This window comes from Lissotriton vulgaris, chromosome 7 (genome assembly GCF_964263255.1).
Source record: "Lissotriton vulgaris chromosome 7, aLisVul1.2, whole genome shotgun sequence".
Classification (NCBI taxonomy): domain Eukaryota; kingdom Metazoa; phylum Chordata; class Amphibia; order Caudata; family Salamandridae; genus Lissotriton; species Lissotriton vulgaris.
In genome coordinates, this window is record NC_141695.1 from 173,163,152 (window position 1) to 173,189,256 (window position 26,105).

Consider the following 26,105-nt stretch of genomic DNA (forward strand, 5'->3'; position numbering starts at 1 on the left):
GGACCGGAATCAAGCATCCTAGGACCAGTTTCTGGCTATCAGCCGTCTTCAGCCAGGATAGCTTGACTCCAGTGGTGTGGAGAGCATGGGACTCACGTCTGAGCATACCCATCCCACTTGGGGTGACAAATGCAAAAACAACACTGGTCATCTGCCTAGCCCTGGCAGATATGGTGGTGGAAGCATGGAAGATGGTCCACGGATTCCACTGCAAAATGTATATTTCCGTTCTCCTAGTCAAGTTGATAGTTTGTTTGTAATTGTTTTAGTAAGACTTTTGTTAGTTTGTGTATTCAGTTACTTTTTAAACATATGTTGAATCTTTTGCATTTTCCAATATAGCACAATGCAAACCCAACTGACATTGTGATCTCAAATTTCAGCAGATATATCATTTTGGAGGTCAGGCCATTTAGTAATTTTTCTTTGCGTGTGAGTCTAAAAATATGCACTATATTTTAGGTGTTAGAAAACTAAGTGCTATTGAGTTATGAATTGTCTCATTTGTACATAAAATATGCTTTTTCAGTTTGGGACTAACATTTAAATAAGGCTTAAACCACGTACAATACAATGATAAGACTATTGACAAAACGGTTAATTTTCCAGCTTTTGAAATAATCTACATGGAAGTTATTTGGTTTGACTGCAGTCTCTTGCATGTTTCTTCCCAACAGAACTATGGACGACAGAATGATGACACTTTCCTCTCTGTCCAAAGCCTCCACTTATAGTGATGTTACGGTTTTTGAAGAATCCACCATGACCACTCCCCTGGAATCTGAGATATTGACACCTGATGTGAGCATTGCATCAGAAGTCTACTCCCTGGCAACTGTGGGGGAATCTGTGCACTACACACCTGGCCATATGGTCACATCAATAAAATCCACACTGCCCCCTCTCCTGGAATCCCTTAACTATGCCTACAGTACTCATGCCACATCAGAAGAATCGCCCTGGGCCACACTTTTGGAAACCCTGAACTCAACAGCTATTGCTGTGGTAACACCAGAGGACTCCACCCTGTTGGATTACATGAACTCCACAACTGTTGATATTGACATTCCTGGTGACTCCGCCCTGGTCATTCTTCTTGAATCTGTAACATCGCCGGAGAGCAACGTGCCCTCCACTTCTGAATGCCTATCTGTCCTCTCCATTCTGTTAGCCGTTTTCTTTTTTATCACATTCACCATTGGGATCCTGGGAAACAGCTTCTATCTGTGGATATTGGGTTGGAAGATGAAGCCAACGGTAAGCACCATTTGGTTCCAGCACCTCATCTCGGCTCACCTGCTTTTCACTTTGGTCATTCCATTTCATGCTATCTTTTTGCTGATGAATTGTCAATGGATCTTTGGAACAACTCTCTGCAAGCTAGTCAACTTTGTGGTATCTTTCAGCATGTTTGCATCTGTATTGCTGCTCACAGTCATCAGTGTTGACCGGTGTCTGCTGGTGGTGGTTCCACTGTGGACCAAATCTCACAGGACAACCAAAAGAGCTTCGATAGTTTGCTTTTCCGTTTGGATACTGGCCTTAGCATTCAATTTACCCTACTTGGTGTTCCGAAAAACCTTTGTTGCTGCCAACAATAAAATAGCCTGCTTCAATGATTATGTCCTTTCTGATGATTGGATTACTCCTGAGATACAAGACCTAAGGAGAAGAGTCCATTTGTCACTGTTCATCCTTTGGCTTGTGATGAGTTTCCTTTTACCTTTCTCAATAATGATAGCTTGCTATTTGAAATTAGCTTTGAAGCTCAAGGCTGGGAACCACAACAAGACCAACAAACCATTCAAGGTGATTGCTACTGCTGTTACCTCTTTCTTTGTGTGCTGGTTGCCTTACCATATATATAGCGGCTTGATCGTCTACCAAGAGTCTGTCAGCCAGTTACTTGTCCTTCTGGTTATGTTTTTCACCATAGTGCTATGCTGCATCAATGCTGGCTGTACCCCAATCATGTACTTGTTCATTGGAGAGACATTTAGAGATCTGTTCAAGGCATCCATCCATTCCTTGTTCAGCAAAGCGTTTGCTGAAGAAACACTACATAATGACTTGGAAAATGAGAGGAAGCCCCATGAGTTCCCAACCTCCGGCCAAAGCCAAATGACCAATCTATTGCAGTTAGAGTCTTCTGTATGAATGGCCTTTTCTTCTGATCACATGTGTTTGACACGTCTTGTAATACTAAACAATAAGATGTAGCATGATCTTTAAAAACCTCATCTCCTTCACCGAAGAATACGTTGTATTGGTGGTGTATCAGGTTACTTGCGTTGGGAAAATTTTCTAGTTCACATAAGCCAGCAGTCGATGAAAATAAAAATAAGATAGTGATAATAGGAGCCTGAGGTCTAACAGCTCCCCAAAAAGGGTTGTAGAAGAGCTGCCTTTAAACTGTTAAAATCCCATACATTTTTAGGAGAACCAGCGACTAATAATCACAATTCTGGAAGTCTTAACCTGGTCTATGAGGTTCCACAGCAATGGAGACTTTCAGACTGGAACTGGATTTGACTACAGTGCTTTATCATATTTTCATCAAACAGGTTCGCTATTTCTATTTTCTCTCTAAAGCCACTTCATTTGATTTGAAAAGTGCTTTTGTAGTGACTATTTAATGAAATAAAGGAAAACTATATGAAGGGTTAAAGCTGTGTGTGAGTGGCAAAAGTGTTGTATTCCTATCTATGATGAGGCAGGTCTGGACAGGGCAATTCCCTGTGGGGCTGGAACCATCGAAGGGTCGTTTCTGAAGGCCCGTGTCTACCTCTGTGATTCTGTCACTTTCTCCTCCTTCCGGAGGTTAATTACAGCATGCACAGTGGAGGTGTAGGGACCAAGAGACAGAGAGAGATTAGCAGGGGAAAGAGAGACAGATGGGAGAAGGAGAGTGTTGGGAAAGGCCGTCTTCTACATAGTGTACTCCCAGATATTTGCCTTGACCGTTTTAATGGCTGTAGCAACTCAGGTAAAACCTGCTAACTAGTGGTAAAGTATCTATGCTCCTCTTTCAACATGATACAATTTGTACACCTCTAATTGGCATACCTAATTTACCTTAAAATCCTGAGAATACCGTACAAAGTGTACCCGGGGCCTGTAGATTAAATGTCATCAGTGATCTGACAATATAAGCTAGATGTCCAGGAAGGAATCATTCAACAGTATACTTTTATACTTCTTTGTGTCACATCCGTGAACACTTAATTAACTATGGCGACCAAAAGGCTTCAGAAGCAACACTCAAAGTTGTATCAAAAATAGAATATTTTAATATTTTCTGTTTTCTAGTATATAAATAACTTGTTTTAGACAATCAAGGTCTGGCAACACAAGTACTACCACAGCAAGTATAACAAAGTAATCTTGTAGTACATAAACACCTTCAGCAGACGTTTCGGTCCTTGTTGGTCATAACGATCCGTAGGACCATCTTCAGGACAGAAGAGTTGCACAGAAGGATCTAACATAAACATAATAACATACATGTGCATGAAACCCTAGGGTACAAGGAGATCAATACTCAGCTCAAAAAAACAATAAAGTGACTAAATGTGACACGACGCTTAACACCTTTCACGCAATATAGTGTTTAATTCACTTAAAACTCAATGTGTGAATTCTACTGTGTATAATTTATTTATATGTGGTTCTTCGAATGTATCCACATTATCTGCTGAAGGTGTTTATGTACTACAAGATTACTTTGTTATACTTGCTGTGGTAGTACTTAGAAAAAATTCTAAGGCTACGTATGGGTATAAACCCAACAAAGGAGGGCACCCGTTCTTGGATCAAACAATGGCCGGACTCTAATTGTAGATTCTGCGGATGGCCACAGGAAACTCTTTTACATATAATATGTGTAGGCCTGAAGTTGATTAATCTTAGACTTTTTTTTAGACCTTATTTTCTGATGAGTGGTGTGAGATCTGCACGTCAGGCATTAATCATGTAATTATCTGGTGAATCGATTCCACGGTTTATAAATGTTGTCAATTAAATATTTTTGCTACAATGGTATTCATTTGAAAAGTAATAACTGCCGGGTTACCATCGCAGCAAACCGATGCACCTTTTGCACATTAGCACTTTTGAAAGGATGGGAAATGAATGCTTATTGGTTGATAATTTTCCTTTGTGATATTCATGGAAATAGTATGCAATCCACACCGTCACCTTAAACTGTATTAAGTAATAAAAGATGTAAGGTGGCCAGATTTTAGCTTATTAATAAGGTTTTAAAATGTATTTATGGGATTGTTTTTTGTATTATGTGTATTATGTGAAGAGAACATCTCTTGTTTGAAATGTAAATGTATTTTATTTTGGTGAATTAAGATGCTGTGAGTTCAATGATTTTAATTAATCAAGCAATAAAGACTATATATATACATATATATATTTTTTTTCCCGCAAAGTTAAGATGCCGCACTCGGGAATTGTCAATGACTCTTCTTTATTTAGCAAACTCCACCATCAGTCTGTCACAGTGTGACAGACTGATGGTGGAGTTTGCTAAATAAAGAAGAGTCATTGACAATTCCCGAGTGCGGCGTCTTAACTTTGCGGAAAAAAGATTTTGGACCTGTGGTTGGTCCCTCACTCGCACCCGCTGCAGAGCGCTCCAGCGTTAATCACCATTGCCTTGACATATATATATTATTATGCACATATGGTTATTTAATATCTTAACAGCTCCATAGAACGTTCCCTTTGACCTCCACACGTTGATTTAACATATATTGCATATTTCTTTTACATATTATTTTATTAGATCCACTTTATATTTATACACTGGTAGCACTTTATACTACACTGTATCGCGCAATTTGCACATCTAACCAATTTGGATTTATTGCACTAGCTTATTTTGCACAACCATTAGGACCTGAGCCCACTTGGGCAATACCAATTGACAATTTAGGTCCTTCTATGAGAGGTTTTAATGTGTATTATGTTTACATATCTTATTGTTGCTTTTTAAGTATACGGTTGATGGTTTAAGCATGAACTGGATTTACTAGGTTTTAGATCCAGTTGACAACATCACTAGGTTTTATAAGTATTTTAGCTATTTATGAGCTGTGGTTTTACTCGTAATATGCTATGCACGTTTTTAACCTCGCATGTACTGTATGGTTTTATCACATAACCTATGGATTTTATGATTGTTGCGAAGCTAATGTATTTTTACAGAGATTATGAGATGGCAATTGCCCTTATTCCTTAAGTTGCAGTGCAAGCTTACAATTTACAGGCATTTATGCAGTAATATGTTGGGACAGTATTTCTTGTATGTCTATTTGCGCGTCATGCACCTTTCACTTTAAATGGGTGGCCAGCCCCCATGACTGCGTCATGTGATCAAGGCTTTGGCCGAAACGCGTCGTGGCAAACTGGTGTTTGGGTTCACAATAAATATTTAAACACCAAGAATTGGGTCTCGCATCATCCTTTGGCAGCACATGCTGAGCTGAGTCAAGCTGAGGACGACACATACAGCATATATATATATATATATATATATATATATATATATATATATATATATATATATATATATATATATATATATATATATATATATATATATATATATATTCACTGAAAAAACCATAGGTTATAGACCATATATAGTTAGGGATTAGCATTTAAAAAACCTTATTTTATTTGCACAAAACCATTGAAATTCCATATATAGTTAGTTGCACTAACTATATATCGCGGACCCGCAATCCACTGCTAATGATGTCACATATTACATCATTCATGACATGGTCAGTGACATCACTGATGACATCACTGATGACATCTCAAATGACATCACTGATGACATCACTGACATCTCATTTGACATTACTGATTACATCACTGATGATATCATTTATGTGATAATACATCTTCAGACTCTAATATAACCTTTGATACACTCAGTGTAAACAGGCACTCACAGACTGTCACACATCCATGGAGTTACTCACACACCTATTCAGTCATGCAAAGAATCAATCACATCTCCATTTCCTTAACTATACAGTTATACACACCTTACTTATTCAAACTTATACTAACACATATTTACTCTCTTATACAATCCTTGATACAAGTTCACAATGATTCATACAGCCACTCTCACATTCACTGACTCTTATGTTCCGTTATTTATATATGTCAACTCTCACATGGAGTGTGTTTTACATATGTACTTACTTTGACATGTCGAACTGAGATATCCATTCACTCACCAATATACTCATGCACACAGTCAACTGTCCATACAGCTGTTTCTACATGCACTTTTGAACCCATACACCTAGGGAATCAACCGCTCACACATCTATGCACAGAGTTATACACCTCCCAGCCACCCACACACACACTCAGTCTCCCATACAAATACTTGGGCAACCATTCAATAACCCATATAGTAACTGATATAGCTACTGATTTAAACATGCAGCAGTTTACAGAAGAACATAAATATTGATTGCCAAATTAAGACACTTTAATCACTAACCCATGCACTCAGTGAGACACATTTAATCATTCTCTCATACAGTCAGTCATGCACCTACTAAATCCTTCATCCAGACACTTATACATCCACTCATTCTTCAATATGTAAGACATATTTTAACTTTACAGAAACATACAGTCACTGGGTGTTGTCATCAGTGATGTCATCAGTGATGTCATTTGAGATGTCATCAGTGATGTCATCAGTGATGTCACTGACCATGTCATGAATGATGTAATATGTGACATCATTAGCAGTGGATTGCGGGTCCGCGATATATAGTTAGTGCAACTAACTATATATGGAATTTCAATGGTTTTGTGCAAATAAAATAAGGTTTTTTAAATGCTAATCCCTAACTATATATGGTCTATAACCTATGGTTTTTTCAGTGAATTTTCAAGGTTTTGTAAATGCAAATTCCTAACTATATATGGTCTATAACCTATGGTTTTTTCTGTGAATTTCATTGGTTTTTTAAAAGCTAATATCTATAGCTGTAAAATATATTCTTTATTAAGTGACGTATCACGTAGCCCGTGAGACGCCTCATGATGCATCGCATAACCGTGACGTATCGTCTCTGCAGCGCAAACCAAACCCAAAACGTAAGCGCGCCAGAACACGCTTAAAGATATATATATTTTTTTAACCTTAATTAGACAAAATCCACACGTGCACATATCACAAACGTTCAAAAAACACAATATGTCGGACTCCCGTTACGCTGCCGGTTAGCTGCCCGGTTAACGTACCAGGAAGCACCTTTACCGCGAAAAATCGCAATTTTTTTTTTTTCACCCCCCAGGGAACTTTAATAGCCCCCTCATCAATCCTAGGGGTTCAGGAGGGGTCTGCCTTACCCCTTTCATTCATTTACACCTTTTTTTTTTCCACCTCTTGTCTCTCGATCCCACAGAGAGACAAGATGGCGGCCGCTCCAGACTGTTTACAATGATAACAGCCAATCAGCTTCTCCTCAGACTCCCGTTACACTGCCGATTAGCTTCCCGGTAGCTGCCCGGTTAGCTGCCCAGTTCGCGTACCAAGACGCGTCTCTACGGCGAAAAAATCGGATTTTTTTGTTTGTTTTTTTTTGGCCCCACGTGGCTTTATAATATCCCCCTCATAAATCCTAGGGGGTCAGAAGGGGTCTACCTTGCCCTCTTTCCTTCATTTCCCCCTTTGTTTTGGCCTCCTCTTGTCTCTCGATCCTACCGAGAGACAAGATGGCGGCCGCTCCGGACTGTTTACAATATTGACAGCCAATCAGCTACTCCTCAGACTCCCGTTACACTGCCGGTTAGCTTCCCGGTTAGCTGCCCGGTTAGCTGCCCGGTTCGCGTACCAAGACGCGTCTCTACGGCGAAAAAATCGGATTTTTTTTTTTTTTTGGGTTACACTGCCGGTTAGCTTCCCGGTTAGCTGCCCGGTTAGCTGCCCGGTTCGCGAACCAAGACGCGTCTCTACGGCGAAAAAATCGGATTTTTTTTTTTTTTGGGTTACACTGACGGTTAGCTTCCCGGTTAGCTGCCCGGTTAGCTGCCCGGTTCGCGAACCAAGACGCGTCTCTACGGCGAAAAAATCGGATTTTTTTTTTTTTTTTGGGTTACACTGACGGTTAGCTTCCCGGTTAGCTGCCCGGTTAGCTGCCCGGTTCGCGAACCAAGACGCGTCTCTACGGCGAAAAAATCGGATTTTTTCTTTTTTTTTTTTGGGCCCGGCGTGGCTCTATAATATCCCCCTCATCAATCCTAGGGGGTCAGAAGGGGTCTACCTTGCCCCCTTTCCTTCATTTCCCCCTTTGTTTTGGCCTCCTCTTGTCTCTCGATCCTACCGAGAGACAAGATGGCGGCCGCACCGGACTGTTTAGAATGTTGACAGACACCGGAGAGCCAATCAGCTTCGCTTCGCAAAGTTCCGATACGCGAAAAGTTCGCGAACCGGAGCGCTGCCCGGAGCGCTGTTACAGATATATATCTTGATTTAAACGTTAATTTCTCAAAATCCACTGAAGCACATATATTGAGACCTAGCAAAGGCACATCGGGCTAACAGTCCCTACAATTTTGCCAAGTTTCGTGGAAATCCATTCAGCCGTTCGGGCTAAAAGTGAGTCCAACCGCCCTATGGAAATTAACATGGGAAAAACGCGTTTTGGGACCCCCCTTTTTTCTCGGCCCCCCCTTGACGAACCCCCCCCAAATTTTCAGGAGCTGCTCAGAAACAAAATGTGCCATTTTCCTGAAAATTTCAGCCGATTCCGTCCACAAACGCCAAAGTTATTAGACATAGAATTTTCAAAAGTCCCATAGGAAAAAAATCCTAACTATATATACCTACTGGCTATCGCCAGTAGGTAATATATATATATATATATGTATATATATTTCAGCTCCAAAGTACCCAACATACAAAGGAGCACCCGGACCTCAGCTGCACACAAGGAGCCTTGAATGGTAAGCACGCCTCCAGCACAACGATATCCTTTAACTGTTCAGACTGCCTTGGATGCCTGATGCGTTTCGAAGTGTCCCCACTTCTCTTCAGAGGCTTTGGGAGTTATGAAGGAGCGCTTGAGGCACCACACCCCTTCTTGATTAGATGCACGCCCTGGATGGGACTTCTGGGACTTGTAGTGCCTCACGTCGCGCTAATGTTCAGTCGGTAACTTTTCAAGCCCACAGATGGGCCTCGCTGTGTGGAATTCGTGCAAGATCCATACGCTGCTGTCCCATGTTCTCGGCCCGTAGTCAAGACCGCATGGCCCCCGATTCTTTCAGGGTGGTGCTCCTTCCGCGGCAAGGGTCGCAGCGTAAATGTTTCAGCTCCAAAGTACCCAACTTACAAAGGAGCACCCGGACCTCAGCTGCACACAAGGAGCCTTGAATGGTAAGCACGCCTCCAGCACAACGATATCCTTTAACTGTTCAGACTGCCTTGGATGCCTGACGCGTTTCGAAGTGTCCCCACTTCTCTTCAGAGGCTTTGGCAGTTATGAAGGAGCGCTTGAGGCACCACACCCCTTCTTGATTAGATGCACGCCCTGGATGGGACTTCTGGGACTTGTAGTGCCTCACGTCGCGCTAATGTTCAGTCGGTAACTTTTCAAGCCCACAGATGGGCCTCGCTGTGTGGAACTCGTGCAAGATCCATATACGCTGCTGTCCCATGTTCTCGGCCCGTAGTCAAGACCGCATGGCCCCAGATTCTTTCAGGGTGGTGCTCCTTCCGCGGCAAGGGTCGCCGCGTAAATGTTTCAGCTCCAAAGTACCCAACGTACAAAGGAGCACCCGGACCTATATATATATATATATATATATATATATATATAACTGTCAAACAGCAGCTCAACAGCTCCCTTGATGAACTGTGAACCTGCTCGCAGAGCTGCTATAAAGGCATTGGGCATGGTAATGAACAGGCAAATATTAGTGTACATCTGGGCAGGGTCTTCATTGTTTCACTAGCCAAGCAGGCTCCAATCACAGTGGTAGAGGAGCTGCCCCCAAGACTAGCTTAGAGTGACCATAGAGGAGGGTTTGCTCATTTCCCTGGCCTCCAATCTTGAATGGGCACAAAGGCTCTACACAAGGAGATAATGCTTTACTGTCTTGGATTTCTGCAACTGTCCAGTTGACCAGTGCCAACTAGACGTGCCGTGGGTCCTGTTGATGGACTCTGTTTGAGTGAGTCGTGACCCCCAAGTGCTGTCCCTAAGGTCCTGCACCCTTGACTGATGTCAAAGTGTATTCCTTCTAATGAGTCTTGAAACCTGAAATGTAGACACTTTTTAACTCCAAAGACCTCTGGAAGACTGTAACAAATCTGCCAAGCTGATCCGAAGAAGGTGCGTAGCCACTCGGCCTAAGATTGAGGTTGTATCTTCTCTGAATCTTTCCACAGGAACAACTTCCAATTTAGCGGAATCTTGCTGGAAGCATCCGAGCTCAAAAAAGTAACTAAATCCGAAGGTAGAGATCTTCACGAGGCAAAAGCACCAAAAGACAAAGGCATCACTACACCTCATACAGAGTCTATAAAATAATGTGGAGCCCTCTTTGAACACTGTCTGCAGTCAATGCTCCCTCATATTTTTGTTCCTTGTATGTGGCAACAGAGTGTTTGCATTCATACCTTTCTAGCTTGTGTGTTCAGCCAAGTGATCAGATGTCCAACTAGGAAACTTGACTAGTTACCACTTGAAGTTTGATAGCAAGCTTTGGCAATGTCAATAGGTCTGACTTATAAATCAAAATGCCTCCTTAGTCATGCACAGAATAAGTGATCATACATGCATTCACTAATTCACACAACCACGATAAAATGCATGCACAAACTCAAGAACATATGCGGGATGAAAAATAGCATAAAATTAGACAAGAGAAAAGATGCTGTGTGTGCACCCCCCACCTCGCCTTCACCATGGGGGCCCGCTGGGGGCCCCCAAAGTAAAGACCGCCTGCCTTTCCGTGGAGTCATTGCCTCCACGGAAAGGCATCTCCCACAGCCCATCGTAATATATCTGGCTGTGTCTGAAAGACACCGCCACCATATAAACCCTTTTCCGCCTTGGCCGCAAGGCGACCGGGGCGGAAAAGCGGCGGACGGTGTTTCCGTCCACCGCGGTCCCCCCCGCCATACTTATATGGCGGGGGGAAATGGGTGGCAGGTGGGCAAGGATGTCGGGCGGATCACCACCGCCCGCATGGCGGTGGCAATCCTCTCAACATCCTAATTGGCCCCTTAATGTCTGTAGTGGAATACATTTCACTGGTATATACAGCAGTGGTATATATGTTTTTTATTACACTATCCTGGCAGACAACTAAGCCTGTCGAACTTTAAGAAGAGATTCTAATAAGACTTATTAAATGTGAATCGTACAGCCCTAATGGTTGGTCAAGGGGGCAATCAGCACAACAATTCTTGCCTAATAGGACATCTGTGAGATTGCAAGTAACAAAATACACCTGCAAGCTTTAACAGGGCGCAATAACAATTCACCCTTACATGCCTATTAGCTTTAACATGTGCTTCATAATAAATGAATCAAGTCACTTGCCTGTGTCAAAACGTTTCATAAGAGATAGAACAGACCTACGGCATAAGAAATAACGTTTCCCAATGGACCAATCAGGTCAGTAGTTTTTGTCTTTGGATTCTTCACTGCAGTAGAGGCAAGCCAACTGTGTTAGGCACACACTTTCCTACAAGGTAATCATAAGAAAATTGCAAATATATTCAAAATTACAGTTGTCTAAAACAAAACCTATATGAACACCTGTCAAGGCTTATCTTTAATGCAAATCACCTGTCTCCACAATTTGGTCAAGTCAGTCACCAACACCAAATCCCTTGTCTTCTACTGTATCCTCTGAAATTCTACATACGTAAATGATTGCCTAAAGGCTTTAGAGCAGTGTCATAACCATGCCCCATTAGAGACGTATTGATTTTAACAAATGCTTTTCACAATAATCAAGCCAGGCCTACTGCCTTTGTCATAACATTTTATAATAAACGGATCAAACATATGGCATCTGACAAAACTTTTCCTAGTGAACAAATCAGGTCTACAGGCTTCATTTGGCTTCACACCATAACTAGCAGCATGCAAAAGCTGATAACCAATGTGCATATTGTTATAAAATTACTTATTTGATTAAAAACATCTGTTGATTCTCTCTCACAGTTGTCAACTTCACTGAAAAATTACAAAGACTACTACAGAGGATTTTGGTACTTGCAGTTTTCCTATGCATTTGCAGGCTAAAAGCAGGGCCACTGGAATTATGCTATTTGCACTTGCAGAAGTTTCTGTGCACTTGTGGATTTGCCTCATAATCCATCATTTGCTACAAAGTCTGCAGAGTTTAACATAAAAAAATAGTTTTCTAACTTAAATAGATCATATGTTACTATAAATATGGAGACACATGTTGTCACACAGTGGAAGGCCTTTAGCAAAGGCTGACGGCCCCCCTTTCTGTTGCTTATTTCTGTATTAGTGTGTTGAGGTGGTAAAAAAGATGTGATCCCGCTGTACAGACGGTGTTCAGTGGCCCTGAGTATAAGGAAAGAGAAATGTGATACTCCTCTGTGTAACCCATCTCTTACTTTGGATAAAAGACCCTGGATAGAGAATTACCTCGGTGGTAGGACTGTGAGGATTACATTTACTGATCATGTTTGAAACTATGAAAATCAGCAACAATGAAAATCAGAGGAGTTTTGAGTCACACTTTAACTTAGGAGGCACCAGACGTGATCCAGCAAACCTGGGCCCTGGCGCCTCTGCACCTACTTCACAATTTCCGCCACTGCCGCCCTTTCAAGCAAGAGGAGTTTCAGGAGAGAAAATACACAGTCTTGTCAGCTTTTGAGTTTTAAAACATAGAGCAGCCAAAACTGATAGCTTTCATTTAGTTATAAAGTTTTAGCCTCTTGGATGTTACTGTTGGCTGAAACCTGAATGGTCAATGTGTACCTCAACTTCTACAGTATTTTAAGGTCCGGAAACTGTTACAGTTCCCGAGGTATTCCACAGATAGAACTTTGTGCTGCAGTGAAGGCTCTGGGGCTGCTCTCCTGCAGCTTCAGGACTGCCTTTAACTTTAGCTGTTTTCACTTCCCTCGATTATCTATACTAATATAATAAAGAGAGAGCCCAAACCTTTGAGGCGGGTAATCTCAGGAACCTCAGCACCAATCACAACAACCAATACAGCGTTGGAAAGGGCAGTTGCAGCAGAAGGACATTGGCTATGCAGATGCCCACCATATAGATTTAAAAGGTAAAAGAACCGTGCCGGCAAAGTAGTCCCTTGTGGGCGTGTCTGCCTTGTGCTGTGGTTGTGTGCTGGGGGCCTGACAAACGCTGGGGGCGTGTGGTACGTTCCACCCTTCATGCCATGTCTCATATCGTGTGCTGGTGGCGTGGGCGTGGGCGTGTGCAGGGCGCGGGATTACGAAAAAATAAAGCGAGCGTTGTGCCCAATATTTCATTGTTTTTTCTTCCCAGGTTATGTACATTCCAGCTCCGGATGTGCTTGCCCCGCGCTCCCAGTAACGTGCACCTGCTTTACTGTATAGAGGTCAGGCACGGTGCTATTCCCAAGGGCCGGAAGGAGCGCAAACAGGGGCCATTGTGCAGGAAATGAAATCTCGCCTTAACTTCCGGCGACACCTGAAGCGTACACTGGAGATTTTCCACTTCTGTTGCGCACAGGCCTCGTGCCACGCACATCCGGACAGAAGGCCCGCCTCCACGGAAATAGCAAGAAAGGGACTATCCCTCCCCCGGGATTATGTGATGATATTCCACAAACCAACATCCCGCAAACTATCACTCCGCAATTTTTATAATGCAGGACTATTACTCCGCAAAGACATAATTTTTAAAACTTTTACAACACATATGACTTCATCACGCATGCCATTATAACGCAAATGCATGTGTGGTAAAGTCATATACATTGTAAAAGTACATTATTAAAACATCAAATATATGTTTGTATATATCTGTATGTATATATATATTAAAAAGAGCGGTAAATAAAATGCAAATAAGACCTAGAGAAACTCTGTTCAAACCAGTGGTCCCAAACATAGTCACCAAGGAAGATTCGGCTGAATCTACCATTAGATTTATCACTGCATATAGCTGCCAGGACAGGAAGATTCGGTCCATTTTATCCAAAAGTTGGCCTATATTGAAAACTGATGCGGTGTTATCTCAACATTTACCTGCCCTGCCAGATATTACGTTTCGGAGGGGACCCTTCTTACGTACACACATCACTAATCCTTGCCCTGAACTGTCCAGAAAGAAAATTTGGTTCCCACCCCGGCTGGGGTTTTACAAGTGCAGTAGTTGCAGGGCCTGCAAATTTGGAGTCAACACCCAACATTATAATACTCCATTCAGCCCAGTACCATTGCCAATCTAAGGTAACTACGGTTGCAAGACAGAGTATGCTGTTTACGTCCTGGCGTGTACCTGCAGCCTGAGATATGTGGGTAGTACCAGGCTTCCGGTGCATGCCAGGATATTGCAGCATATTCGGGCAATCGTCAATAATGACCGCTCCTTCCCAGTGGCTAGACACTTTAAAAGTGTACACGGTAACAACCTTCAATGTCTAAGCTACTATGTCCTCACATCAGTGCCTAAACCTAGAAGGGGAGGAGATCGGGATAGGATGTTGCGGCAATTGGAATCTAAAATGATATTAGAACTAGATTCCAAGGTACCTAATGGGCAAAACACTACGGAAGACCTGTATTATTTTCTGTAAAACAATCATTTGTCTATCAATACAAGCTCCGTAGTTAGTGAATTTGCTAGCACCTTCCTGACATTAGGCAGATTTCGGTCTATTGCTTCAATCTAAGCCTTCAATTTATTTGTTGAATATATAATCAGTCTCAGTCCTACACCCAGAATTGATCTTTTTTTGTTCTCTTTTTTCAAATCATTTGAGGCAGTGATGGATCGATGATTCTCCTGCGTGATATTAGTTACACTTTAAATATACACTACATGTAGGTCATATTGGTCATTTTAGAAGGGGTTGCCATCCAAAATAGATGTCCCCATTTTTGGGTATTTTGTAAATAAATGAAATCACTATGCTTGGACTACAATGATAGATTGGGTTCTGGACAGCACTTTAATATCTGTTTGCGCTATGTTGCACATTTGAGAGTGAGGTTTACAGTATTATTGCATTGCACCTTAACAATGGTATAGCCACAATGATGAAATCTTATGAAATAATATTTATACTCGAATAGAGGGTTTTTAAGTATGCACATGATTACTTTTTAACCAAGAATGGATTTGTAGAGAATTTTTTTTTATATACATATTTATTGAATTTTGTATATTTATGTGTATATTTAAGGTGGTTTAACTTCGGAACTGCAATGTATTTATTTGTATTTTGCACAGTTGCAACTGCCGCACAATCAGACCGCACTTTATAGATACTAATCCAGAACAAATTATATAAACATGCATTTATGCAGGTATTAATCCAAGATAAATGTAAACAATGTATTTACTAATAAGAAGGAAATGGCAAGTAATAACCCCGGATGTATTCATTGTGACTCGGACCTATGAGTATTTTGTTTGTTTTTATTTGTCACATGGTGCACACAAATTCAGTTAAAAAGAGGGCATTATGGGAAATACTTCTGATGGGAACAAGGGCAACTGCCCGAAACGCGTCGTCTGCCACGCTGCTGTACCTCTCTCGGGAATAAATTACCTTTTGCCATCATTTGGGATTCGTTGGTCTTTCTGTGTATGATCGCCGAAACATTGGTGATTCCAAATCGACCTTCTGCTGCCGATATATATATCTCCCTACAGAAATCCTCGTGTGGCCTCTTCTGCTTCTTCGCACTGCAAGGAAGTTTTGGCAATTTGTGCGCGTCAGCCAGAGACGCGGAAAAGGGGCCCCGTTCAGCAAGTTGACTGGGGCTTTTACTGGCTCCTGCTGTTCTCAGCTTCTCTTCGCCCAAGGTATTGGGACAGCTCCAGTCCGCCATCCAGCGCAAGCAAAGCATTGGACCTCTGCCAGCGGCAGCGCGTGACTTCACGTGAGGTGAAAATCACTGTATTTTGAACCTACGGCCCAGCGGACACTTATTCTGGGGGTGTGAACGGTAGCGGGGACCAGAGGAGACACTGAGACAATACTCACCGACACTTGTATTCACCGGGCCTAACTTTGCACTGCTCAAGCCAACATGGGCACAATTTTGAGTAAAAAGTCTCCACGCAACACTTACCCGGCACAATGAACTCTGGGAGATGCAGTCTGTTACCGTGCTGCATCCAGTGGGCGGATACAATTCTGATGGAGGCGAGCATTTCCACCAATGGGATGTGCAAAGAATAAACTTTAAGGCGGTGTTCATGCAAGGCACGGAAAGCACCGGCATCTGAGGAAGGCGAGAGTTCGCCGAAATGCATCATGCCACACCTGCTTGTCAATAAAGTGCCTCCCTACAGAAATCCTCGTGTGGCCTCTTCTGCTTCTTCGCACTGCAAGGAAGTTTTGGCAATTTGTGCGCGTCAGCCAGAGACGCGGAAAAGGGGCCCCGTTCAGCAAGTTGACTGGGGCTTTTACTGGCTCCTGCTGTTCTCAGCTTCTCTTCGCCCAAGGTATTGGGACAGCTCCAGTCCGCCATCCAGCGCAAGCAAAGCATTGGACCTCTGCCAGCGGCAGCGCGTGACTTCACGTGAGGTGAAAATCACTGTATTTTGAACCTACGGCCCAGCGGACACTTATTCTGGGGGTGTGAACGGTAGCGGGGACCAGAGGAGACACTGAGACAATACTCACCGACACTTGTATTCACCGGGCCTAACTTTGCACTGCTCAAGCCAACATGGGCACAATTTTGAGTAAAAAGTCTCCACGCAACACTTACCCGGCACAATGAACTCTGGGAGATGCAGTCTGTTACCGTGCTGCATCCAGTGGGCGGATACAATTCTGATGGAGGCGAGCATTTCCACCAATGGGATGTGCAAAGAATAAACTTTAAGGCGGTGTTCATGCAAGGCACGGAAAGCACCGGCATCTGAGGAAGGCGAGAGTTCGCCGAAATGCATCATGCCACACCTGCTTGTCAATAAAGTGCCTCCCTACAGAAATCCTCGTGTGGCCTCTTCTGCTTCTTCGCACTGCAAGGAAGTTTTGGCAATATATATATATATATATATATATATATATATGTATACACATATTTTTTATTTAATTAAAACATTTGTTCTTTTAAATTGCATTATTTATAATATTTTTATTTATTATTTTATTTTATTATCCTTTACACCCTAAAAACTAATCCCACCCTGCTCCCTTTAAATACCCCTGCACCCCATAATCATAACCCACCCTTACTCCTTAAAATACCCCAACACCCTTAAACACTAACCCATCTTAACCCTATAAATATACCCTGTACCCCAAAACCCAAACCTATCCCTAAACCCTAAAAATACACCTGTACCCCAAAACCCAAACCAAGCCCTGAACTCTATAAATACCCCTGTACCTCAAAACCCAAACCTACTCCGGAACCCTAAAAATACCCCTGTACCCCAAAACCCAAACCTAGCCCTGAACCGTAAAAATATCCCTGTACCCCAAAACCCAAACCTACCTCTGAACCCTAAAATACTCCTGTACCCCAAAACCTAAACCTAGCCCTGAACCCTTAAAATACCCCTCTACCCCAAAACCCAAACCTACCCCTGAACCCTACAAAAATACCCCTGTATCCCAAACCCCAAACCTAGCCCTGAACCCTAAAAATAACCCTTTAACCCAAAACCCAAAACTACCCCTGAACCCTAAAATACCCCTGTACCCCAAAACCCAAATCTAGCCCTGAACCCTTAAAATACCCCTGTACCCCAAAACCTATACCTATCCCTAAACCCTAAAACTACCTCTGTACCCCATAACCCAAAACTATATCTGAACCCTTAAAATACCCAAACACCCCAAATCATATACCTCAGTACCCCAAAACATATACCCATACTTACCTTATCCAAACATTAAAAACATGCTTTTACCATTCATGCATTTACAACGAATTTCGTTGTAAATGTATGCGTGGTAAAAGCATATAAAATGTAATGCTATGCGTTATAATGGCATTGCGGAGTCATGGTACTTTCGTAATGAAAGGTATGCTGAAAGAAAGTTGCGGAATAATGGGTGTTTACCCTCCCCCGGTAAGTACATTGGTGGCACGGCGGCCCACATCTCCAGCAACATACTCATATTTTTTCACCACCCATTTGAAAAATGCACAGGTCTCTCTCATTGATGGTCAGCACCGACATACACTTTTAGACACTCCTCCCGCCACAAGTTCTAGAATTGCGAACTTTAGAGCTGGGGAGCTACGTTCGAATCTCGGCATCAGCTCACCATCCTGTGATTCCAGGCAAATTGCTTTGGCTCCCCGTGCCTACCACAAATGAATGTGTTCTTCTGTAATGTAAATTGTGCTCATGCCATGTTGTCGAGTTCGCGCTATATAATATTGCAAGGAAAAATAAAGTAGGGAAACTCGAGTTCACACACTACTGAACGCGCACTCTTAAGTGCATCAGCAGTGCACTGTGAATCGGAGCATTTCACAGGCCTGTCACAGATAAGAAATGCTATCAAAACGAAATCCTACAAAACAATATACTACTGGCCAGCAGCAATTCATACCCGGACAAAGTCGGGACGGGCTGCTAGTCATTTTTAAAGACAAAATGTACTCAACAGCACAGCTTCATCATTGTAGCATCATTACAAAGGCTCTAATTAAGTACTTTACAAATGCAGAGGAATCCTTTGGGGTACACAATGTTTGTAGGTTTCTGTGGGAAGAGAACCCTAAATACCTGTGCCCGAGCAGGCATGTAATTTAAAGGGAACTGTGACAGAAGCATCATTTTTTTACTTTAAAATCAGAAACTAAGGGCCATATTGATTAACAATTCCAGTTATCACCACTTCTGTTATGGCGTAGTATTTGGGTGACTGCCCTAAATCGTGATATAATCACTGATTGTTTGAAACTGGACTGTGTCAAGAAAATTCCCTGGATTATGTATATACACGAGCAACTAGGGACATGACATATAGCTATGAAGTCAGATATCGTGTAGAATACAGCAAGAAAGAGGTCTCGAACACTCATTGCTGGTTTGTTTTTTAGGTACTGAACCCGATCTCTCTTTCTATTTTAATCACCCTATGGTGTTTTATCTTATAAGATTCAGGATGGGTATTGCCCACTTATTGGTTTCCTATCCGCGTGATGCACATTGTTTCGCAAAATTGAATTTGTGTCCTTGTGACTCAGAATCAGCACAGAGCACTTTACATTTTATGTTTTTCTGTGGACTATATACTACTCCTAGACATGCTTTTTTAAAACCACTGTTAAGATTTTTAAATATAAGAAAGTGCAGGGCTACGCTAGAACATTTGCTCCTCTTGAAAGATGAATTTATTTGCCGAATGATTTATAAATACATTTCCACTGTGATGCGGCTTTGGAACATGGTGGGTAAATGATTTTATATTGCTTAAAACAATATTTTAACATAAATTTCAGTGTTTTAATTGTATGAAATGTTTTCATTATGTAATCTTTTATGGTTGATTTGCAGCCGATTAAGGATTTGATTGACTAACTGTTTGTGTTGCCCTTGCGTCACACATGGTGACACAAGGCGGCACAGTTCCCTAATTCAGATTTACCAAGCCAAACAAGGGGATATTTACTCTGCTTAACATGGCTTTGTAAAGAAATCTAATGAATCGCAGCTACCTGCTGTGAGTTACGTTACATTTTGAGCTGGGAGGCATTTCATGGGTGAAGAATGGACTTTCCTGTGCATCCACCCATGGATTTGAAACAATTCCAGATTTACACAAGTTTGTATACCTGGCATTGCATCAAATCAGTATGCATCCCATAAGATGGCGTACTGAGGAGAAAAATATTTTTTTCTCCGTATTTCCTCTTTCTATGCATGATGTACCTAATGATTGTTTTGTGTGCAGACAGTTGTACCTTCCTGCACAAAAATAATCATGCCCGTAACTTGTGAACCCTTGTACTATGGTCCAAGGGTCCCTGCGGTGGCACCAGACAGCACAGAGGGAGCCATTCATGAGGAGAGAGCAGAAATGCTCCATATCTTTGTAAATATGGGGCATTCCTGCTCTCTCCCTTTCATGCTACGCGGCGAGTTCTCTTGCTGAGCCACGTTGCATGAAATAGTAATAAATGTGCCCTAAAGTCTGAACATAAAACTTCCAACCATTTCAAAACTGGTTTCAGTATCTGACCCATGCTTCATAGTGGTCGGCCTTAAATTGCGCCTTTTTGGGGCTAGTTTCATATTTAACATTTAAAATTCATATCTCCAGTATCCCTTATTGAATTTTTGTCATGTTTGTGTTGTTTTATTTAGTAAAGGTACTTTATTTTTCTAAATTGGTTTTTCATTGTTTCTGTGTTGTGTTTGACATTATTACTGTTTTGGTGCTGCACACATACTTTACACAATGCTTTTAAGTCAAACCCAATCTGCTCTTTACCTTAGTTACGAGAGGTTTGAGCTCAGGTACATTTAGTGACATTCGTGGTTCACCGTGACAAGTATTGTGGTTAGTACTTGGAATGGGTACTCACCCCCCTCTACTTATATCCTAGTTCCCTACAGAAAAATAGAGAGAGAGAGAGAGGTGTGGCTCAATGACTAGAGCGGCAGACCTTGATGCAGAACGCTGGCCAGGGACCAGGGTTCGATTCCCGCCTCGGCGGGTTTCGTGCTTAAATTCCTCTGACCGGATATTCTCGCCTCAGTGCCGATTCTAGGCATGGGTCCCACGCTGCAACTCTGGGCAATAGCTTGCTTAGTCTCCACAAAGGCCCCCTGATACACAAGGGATGCCTGGTTTCACCATGGGATGCCCAGGAGTGGACACCCCACAAGGAAAAGCCAGGAGGGGTTCCCTTGTGGTAGGAGTACAAGCGCCGGGATGCCTCCGGGTCACTGTTCGCGCTATACAAATACGCCACATTTACATTTACATTACAGAGAGAGAGAGAGAGAGAGAGAGAGAGAGAGAGAGTAATGATGAGAATGGATGGTTTAAACATTTTTGTCAAAATTGATTTTGGTTCCTAGTTTAGCCGAGCTGTAAGGGGGAGATTTGTGGAGTTTGAGTGGCGCCCAACGTGAGTTAGGATTTGTAATATAGTAGGAATATATAGACATTTTGTTCTTACCTGGACTATCCCTGAGATTCCCTGAATCAGTGATGACTTATAGTAGATCAAGGTGAATCAAGGGAGATTTTTATCAACCTGCATCTTAGAAAGCTTCTCTTTTACCTGCCACCTTTCATCCTGCATCTTTTTGCAGGTTCTCTAGGGTGAGAACCTCCAGACTGAATGCATTCCCAAAGTCTGCAAGCTCTTGCCGCATGGATGAAATCCCTACTCCACTAGTGCAGGAGACAGATTGTGTATTTTTACCTACATTGATCAAAACCAAAGTATACTAGAAGGTCTGTCTCTTCCTCCGTGAAGTTCCTGTTCCTCTTAATTATAGTGGGCTCACTACCCTGCATTGTAGGATGGAGAAAGAGTGTGGCCTTTATAGGTGAAAGAAGAATAGGGCCTAGTGTAGGAAGTGGGTGGTATAGTAATAATGTGCTTAAAGGACTCATGTATGATATGTGTGTGTGATTTAGCTCAAGGGAATTCTATGTCTCAGTTCTTAAAAGTTCTGAGTTATTGTTTTACGCATGCAGAGACCTCCAGTACCTCGGGGGGCGTCCTGGAGTCACTTGTTGTAACTTAACAGTCATAGGAATCTGCACTCTCCATGTAATTGTTGGAAAATTGAAGCCCTATTACTGGGAGGATATGTCTGGCTGGGAATGGTGAATACCATGGCTGCAATGATTTCTGCCTTCACCCCTCTTGTATTCTGAATTTCGTTTTGTTGGCTTTGGGACTCTGTGTACTTTACCACTGCTAACCAGAGCTAACGAGGGTGTGCCTTCTCCCTTAAACATTGTAAAATTGCCCTACTACTGATTGGCACATTAAATGTACTTGCTATTTTCTAGTAGCGTGGTCCAAATATATCTAGAGCCTCTAAATTCAATGCTACTAGTGGGCCCTCATTGTGCCACCCACTAAAGTAGCAAACATCCACCTTGACCTGGAAAAAAACCCTTCTGCTGGACTTAAAGCTTCATCTTTAATACAAACTATAATGAATTTGAAATTGCACAACATTTTCACGATTGCATTTCTACTTCAGCAAGCAGCAATAATTCTGATGTTTCATCATCTCATGATGTTATGATGAAGGATCTTCAATCCTATCTTATCCCATTGAGGATAATTCGACCAGCCAGAAAACCAATAATCCACCAGGGATGGTTTGCCATCGATTCAATGTTCGTTTGCACCCAGTAATTAAATTGTATCACATCTTAAGTTTATTTGCTGACACAACACAACTCCATTCACACAAAACCATCAGGTCGAGTTGTCTTTCAATTTTTATATGTTTTTTATTCGTCTTCTGTTTGACTTTATAGGGGTAAAGCGTTGTGCGTGGTCATTTAGGGGTAACAAGCAGTAAATATATCAGTCTATTGCAGGAAGTTAGATACATTTAGACAAGATTTAGATTTGTGTCATTGCATGAATTTGGAAAGATAGTGCCAATACTAATGCCTTGAGGAAGGCCCAATGGGGATGAAGCGCTTAGGCTGGTACTGAAATTGTTGAAAGGCTCTAACTTTTGATAACATTTAGGCAAAAAAAGACAAAAAATATATATGAAAACTGAATGACATCTCGACCTGAACTTTATGTGAGCATGTACAGCAGATTACTTTAAAACATGATACACTTTAATTTTTGGATGCAAACCAATATTAAAATATTTTGAATATCTGTCTCCAGCTGACAAAGTGGGGATGTATGTTGGCTGGTCCTTTAGTGGCTGCACCAGTATTAACTATTGGGCATGGCTACTGAGGGCCTTATTTATGAGGCCTTGCAACAGTTTTGCACTGACATTGCAACACTTATTGTGACTCATCAGCGGCATAAAACATGCCCCCTGTTGCTCTCTATTTATAAAGTGACGCATCTAAGCAGATGCATCACTTTCTAAACCCCTGCACTACTTTATATCTGCGTCAGGTTTAATGTATGCAGGGGCGGCGTTCTTACGCAAGTAAGCCTCATAGAAGTGATGCAGTGAAATCTATGAGATTTCACTGCGCCACTTCTAGGACCCAAATGCATCAATATCTTATGCCTGCCTCATAGCAGGCGTAAGACTGATGCAGGCCCATTCACATGGGACTCGCCCCATGTGAAAGGACACATTGCTAGAGTTGCGTCACTTTTGTGACACACTCCAGCAATATGTCAGTTTTGCGCCATACAGATACATCAGAAATACTGACGTATCTGTAACTCCTTGCAACATGATGCGTCATACAGTAAATATGACGCATCCATCATGTCGCAAGGTGGTTGCATTGAGAAGTGACGCATCGCTGCTTTCACGCAGCGATGCGTCACTTCTCATAAATGAAACCTTGAGTGCGGGGCTGAAGAGCACAAGGCCCTATTGTACATCATCTGGTTTACCAACAAGTTGAAGGTAATAATTAGCTGCTTCTTATGGACCTTCAAACAGCCAGGTATGGGGTTCTAATAGTTAATACAGAAAATCCAAGGAGCTGGAGTGGGCGCAAGGGCGCCTAGAAGTACGTCACAGAATTCTGGGAGATGGGAAAGGCCTCTCTCCGGCATCTGCACACACACAGCAGACCATGCTTCTGCGTGCATACATATTGTGTAGCATCAGAACACAAGAGTATAGTAAGGCAGCAGCAGTGCAATTTCCATTGGAGACAGGAGGGTCTCCATAACCAAAGACCTGGGGGCAGATTTATGTTGACTGGCGCATCCCCAGGGATGCGCCAGTTAACGTGCGCCACAGTGCGCCACAGCTCCGCCACCCATGGTGCGCCGCATTTATAATGCGGCGCACCATGGTGCAAAAACGGCACAGATGTGTGACGCATCTGTGCCGGAAATGTGGCGCATTGCTGGAGTTGCGTCGCAAGCGCGACACATCTGACACATCTCCAGCAAGGCTCGGGGGTACACCATCTCCACAATGCTGCGTCAAGACCTACGCCTGCTTCAAGCAGGCGCAGGGTTTTGACGCAGCATTGCCCTGAAAGTGACTGAGTGAAATCTCATAGATTTCACTCAGCCACTTTCAGGAGGCGTTCCTGCGCAGGAACGCCCCCCCCTGCGCAGGAACGCCTCCTTATGGCGCAGTGCTTTACAACGTGACGCATCTCCTAGATGTGTCATGTTGTAAATAGGGCGCATTGTTTGCGCCGCAGTTGCGTCAAATAAAGTGACGCAATTGCGGCGCAAAGAGGCGCAATGGCCTCATAAATCTTCCCCCCGGTATCTAACTTTGTTGTTGGGGAATGACGTAGATAAGTGGTTTGAGGCCTAACGAGTTGCCTTAGAGATGCACAGGGCCCCTAAGGGGGATTGACAAGTTCATGTCTGGATGTGAATTCTCACTGAAGGGAGGGATGCACAGTGAGCCTTGAGAAAATGAGACAGGAAGAAGTATCAACTCATGATGGACACACTTACCAGAGAGTGTGGACTCCCACCAGAAAAGTAAGGTAAACATTCCGGAAGAGTAAGAAGCTGTCTCAACAGTTTTGGGTGGATCTCGTGGACTACTTTTGTAAGCCACTGTATGATTGGGTGAAGGTTTGGAAGGTAAACACATATGAAAGGCTGTACAATTTAGTGGCTAGAGAGCACGTGTTCAGTCATTATTTCTCACAGCTATGCCAACACCTAATAGACCACAATTTCACTGACCCCCAGGGAGCCTGCAAAGGAGGCAGGCTTCTGGATTAGTACCAGAGTGTCTGCGGAGGTACCTTCAATTGATCCTGAAGAGGTTGGGTTAGATTACACCCAGCAGAGTGAAGGGTAGTTCTCAAATGACACAGATCAGAATGGTGTGGGGGGAAAGGGTCTCCATACCCCTCTTAAAAATAGGGGGAGAGGTTCTTATGTGTGTTGGCCCCAGGCACACCCTTTCCAACTCCAGACCTTTGATTTGTCATAGTTTGGGCACAAGCAAGGGGACTTGATCTGTACCAAGAACCCACCCACTCGCGGTAATTCTATGAGAATGGTCAATGCATGGGCTAGTAGTACCCAGGGGCGGGTAGGAGAACATGCACTAGTCTTACTTAGTTGGGAGATCGATTCAGAGGGTAGCATGTGATCTCTAAGGTTCGGAGACCTCACTTCCATCCAATTATGTGAATGAGATTCCTGTCAGTGCTCTGAGGGATACCATTGCCAGCAAGACCATATTGGTGGAATGTCTGGTTTCCCCAGAACAGTACATTAAACAGGTGTGGAGTGGAAGTCAGGCCCTGAAGCACGACCTTGTCTGCCCCATGGGTTTTGCACCCTTAAAATGGGTTCGAGAAGTGGTCCTGAGGTGGGTCATAGTTAGTCCTCAGATGATCACTGCCTGCATTCTGGGAAATGAGCTCCCACCAGTAAGAGAAGAGCTGGGTAGGACAGCCACCCAGGGCGCCCTGAGAGCTCATGTTTCTGGGGATAAAACTCCCACGAGGAGATAACAGAGGCCAAGATGGAAGGGCAGCAAGAGGAAAGACTCACCCCTGACACCTGTTCAGCTTCAGGGTACAGAACCTGTACCTTAACTTAGAGGCATTGTGTAAAGTATTTATACTTTGCACAAACAGTAATAAAGTGAAAAAAGAACATAAAAAATACCAAGCTAATTTAGGAGCATAGAGTGAACTATAATACATAAAATGATACCAGCACAGCAAAATCCAATTAAATAACCTGGGATGTGCAATTTCAAAGTATTGAGTAGATATAGCGTCTAAAAACA

The 26,105-nt window shown here is 42.7% G+C and overlaps 1 protein-coding gene across 1 annotated transcript; it reads left to right on the forward strand.

The window, feature by feature from the left end:
- The first annotated feature begins 680 nt into the window (after positions 1–680).
- Positions 681–3,138, forward strand: LOC147701114 (putative G protein-coupled receptor 33). The gene has a single exon (XM_086928577.1). The coding sequence runs from the start codon at positions 682–684 to the stop codon at positions 2,155–2,157; it is 1,476 nt and encodes a 491-aa protein (XP_086784703.1). The 5' UTR covers position 681; the 3' UTR covers positions 2,158–3,138.
- Positions 3,139–26,105: the final 22,967 nt, after the last annotated feature.